The 3078-nt window shown below is 37.7% G+C and overlaps 1 protein-coding gene across 1 annotated transcript; it reads right to left on the bottom strand.

The window, feature by feature from the left end:
• Positions 1-35: 35 nt before the first annotated feature.
• On the bottom strand, positions 36-924 carry FOXG_19389 (uncharacterized protein; the record flags this gene model as incomplete). The annotated part of the gene is made up of 2 exons (XM_018399602.1): positions 36-62; positions 133-924. 2 exons carry the CDS (start codon positions 922-924, stop codon positions 36-38), a joined length of 819 nt encoding a protein of 272 aa, XP_018242795.1.
• Positions 925-3078: the final 2154 nt, after the last annotated feature.

The raw sequence follows: 3078 nt of genomic DNA, 5'->3' as shown, positions 1-3078 counted from the left end.
ATCGCCTGTTATGTCGTCGATTTTCATGGGCTCCTCTAAGGGCTGGACGGATGCATCGCTCGCTGGGACCGATGATCCCAAAGCCGCGCGGCCAGAATGCGATTTAAAGCCCATAGGGTTCCAGTCCCGTACACTCCGCGCCCCAAGTGAGAGGAGCTTGTCACGAGCCATAACATACTTGAGATGGCTCAAATCACCTAGAAGCATTACGTGCTTGTCCTTCACGGCTTCTTCGTTAGCCTGGTCGTTGAGGACTTCATGTAAATCTGCAGTTGTATAGCCAATGACATATGGGTTAATAAGCGTTTCGTGCTCGAGCGTTTCTGGATTGAATAACAGAATGCCACGCTTCTCGTCGTAAAGGTCGCTCCAGTTCAGTTGCAATGGTGAGCCCAGGTACGTGATGCTTCCCCGAAGATCCATCTTGTTGGTATTTGGTTGCTTCTGAGTGATGGTCTGGTGGCTGTGGAAATGTCCCGTAAAGGTACGGGCCAGTGAGGCAAACTGATCCGGACTCGTCAATCCATTGTATGTGATAGATTTCGCCGCCGATAGGTTTTTGAAGTCAGCACCGACCACGTACCGCTGTGTGATGGCCTTGTTGATCGCAAGATGGGCAAAGGCAACGGTTTTGCTCGCCTCTATAGGACTCAGAGAAGCCACAGCATCTGTCAACTCACTCTGCTCTTCACGAAATGGCAAAACTATAACACGTCGGCCATCCCACTCGTGTTGGGCAATATCTTTATGAATAGAGACGTAGGGGGCTAGGCGATTAATGTTGAAGGCGTCGAGGGCTGTGGTTTGGTAGTCACGACGGTAGGCAAGGTCATGGTTCCCAAGTAAGATATGGACTTGGGGTATGATATCACTGAGCAAGCCAATGAAGCGATAACATGTAGACAAAACATGCGTTGGCTGCATGGTGCGGCTCATTAGCAGATCGCCGCATACTACTACCCTCCTGACCTGATGTCGCTCCGCCTCAGCAACAATCCACTTCGCTGTCTGCCAGACTCGATTCAAGTCATGATGCTTAAAATGAAGGTCACTAAAGAGCAACCACCTGACAGTCCTGGTTGGCAAGCCTTGCATTGCTTTAAGGGAGGATTGAAATGATGTTAAAACAAAGTTCACTTTGTAGAAGGGGTTGGTATGTTAACGTCATAGATTACTAAATACTGCGTTCTTTGTTAGCGGCTGAAGTTTTTATGCTTGTGGCTTGCAATTCTTCCTCTCCCTTTGAGTGCCACAGCCCTTCAGGAGGTCACTGTTAAATTGGTGGCTGGGAATTGTTGGATACGCGAGTAGGGTTGATGCCCAATTAAAATGGGGTTTATTTTCACACTTGAGCATCGATCTAGTCCCCAGGAGCTTCTGTCTCTGTTCTGTCCTTTTAGGTGTTTTCCCCGCTACCCGGTATTGATATATCCGGGGACCCACAAAATAAATGTTTCTTTTATCGAGGCGCTATCACTTATCCAACAATTCCCAGCCGCCAATCTAACAGTAACGGGCCCCCGTTACCGACTAACGTATTTCCCCACCACCCTGTCACAGCGTAAGACCAGACCAGGTTACCCTAGACCGATAGGCCAAGTGGATCTCAGTCACGTGGCGATACGTTATCGCAGAAGATCTTGACCGACCGCCAGATAGCTCCCGAACGTAGCTCCTCGAGCTACGTCTTGTCAATAGAGCCTGACCTGCCGGCAGTGCCTATCCGTAGCAATAGAACCTATCCGCCTAAAGCGTTCCCTGTTCACCTGTATTCCCGAGCCTGACCCGTGACACACCCCTTACACCCCTAGACCCCGCACACTTTCCTCACCAAAATTCAGCTTTTTTAAAAAGGTTTAAAAATATAAGATAAAATCTCAAATTTTAGCTTTTTCTTATTTAAGCTAGTTAAGAATTAAATTATATAAATATAACTTTTTTTTATTTATATTATTAAAATATAACCTTTTATTATAGATATATATAATAGCCTTAAGATAAAAGTTGAAAAATTAAATATAATAGGCTTTTTTTAATTATTATAAAATAGGTTTAATTTTTATAGTATTTTAATTAATTTATTTTGGCTTTATATATTATAAGGAGTATTAAAATACTTTAATAATTATTTTAATTTAATTTAACGTATATGATAAGCGAGTGAGCTAGACAAGCGAGTGAGCCACTATACTGTATAGTATAAAAACAGCCTACCCTATAGAGTTCTAACTCGTAAATAAAATATCTAAAAATCTTAAAAGAATATTTTTATACTTAGTATAGTTAATTACAATAATTGATATTTTTAAAAGATTTTTATCTATTTTATTTTCTATATAAAACCTTAAAATACAGTGTATTTCACAGTGTAAATAGACTTTGCTATATAACTTTATAAAGAAAATAGTTATAGTTTTTATAAAAGTAATATATAAAGATTTAGTAGTTAAATATATTATATTATATTCTTTAGCTATTTCAGAGTTAAATTGACCTTTTAAGAAAAGTTTAAAAAAGGGCTTTTAAGGTGAGAAATGTAGTGACTCACTCGCTTGTCTGGCCCACTCGCTTATCATACACGTTAATATTTAATTCTTAAATTATATATAAATTTTAAAGTTTTAAAATAAAAATAAAAATATTTATAAAAATACTTATAACTTTAAGTTTAACGTGTTTGATAAGTGAGTGGGTCATCCAAGTGAGTGAGTCACTGCACTGTATAGTATTAAAAAACCTACCCTATAGTATCTTTTTATTCTAAATAAAATAGATAAAAATTTAAAGAAAATATTTTTAAGAATAGTATAATTAACCTTATTATAAAATATTTCTTTAAGATTTTTTGCTATTTTATTTTATATAGTAAAGCTTAATTATACAGTATAAAATACAGTATAAATAGCTTTTAAGGTTTATAGCTATATAGAATTTTTCTAAAAATCTTAAAAAATGTATATAATATATTTTAAGACTTATATATATGCTACTAAAACTACAGCCAATTTAGGCTTAGTTTGAATTTTTAAAGAATTTTTTAAACCCCGGATTAAGGTGGAAATAAGATTGACTCACTCA

The sequence above is a fragment of the Fusarium oxysporum genome, chromosome 3 (assembly GCF_000149955.1).
Source record: "Fusarium oxysporum f. sp. lycopersici 4287 chromosome 3, whole genome shotgun sequence".
Classification (NCBI taxonomy): Eukaryota; Fungi; Ascomycota; class Sordariomycetes; order Hypocreales; family Nectriaceae; genus Fusarium; species Fusarium oxysporum.
This window is presented reverse-complemented; position numbering and strand designations above follow the sequence as displayed.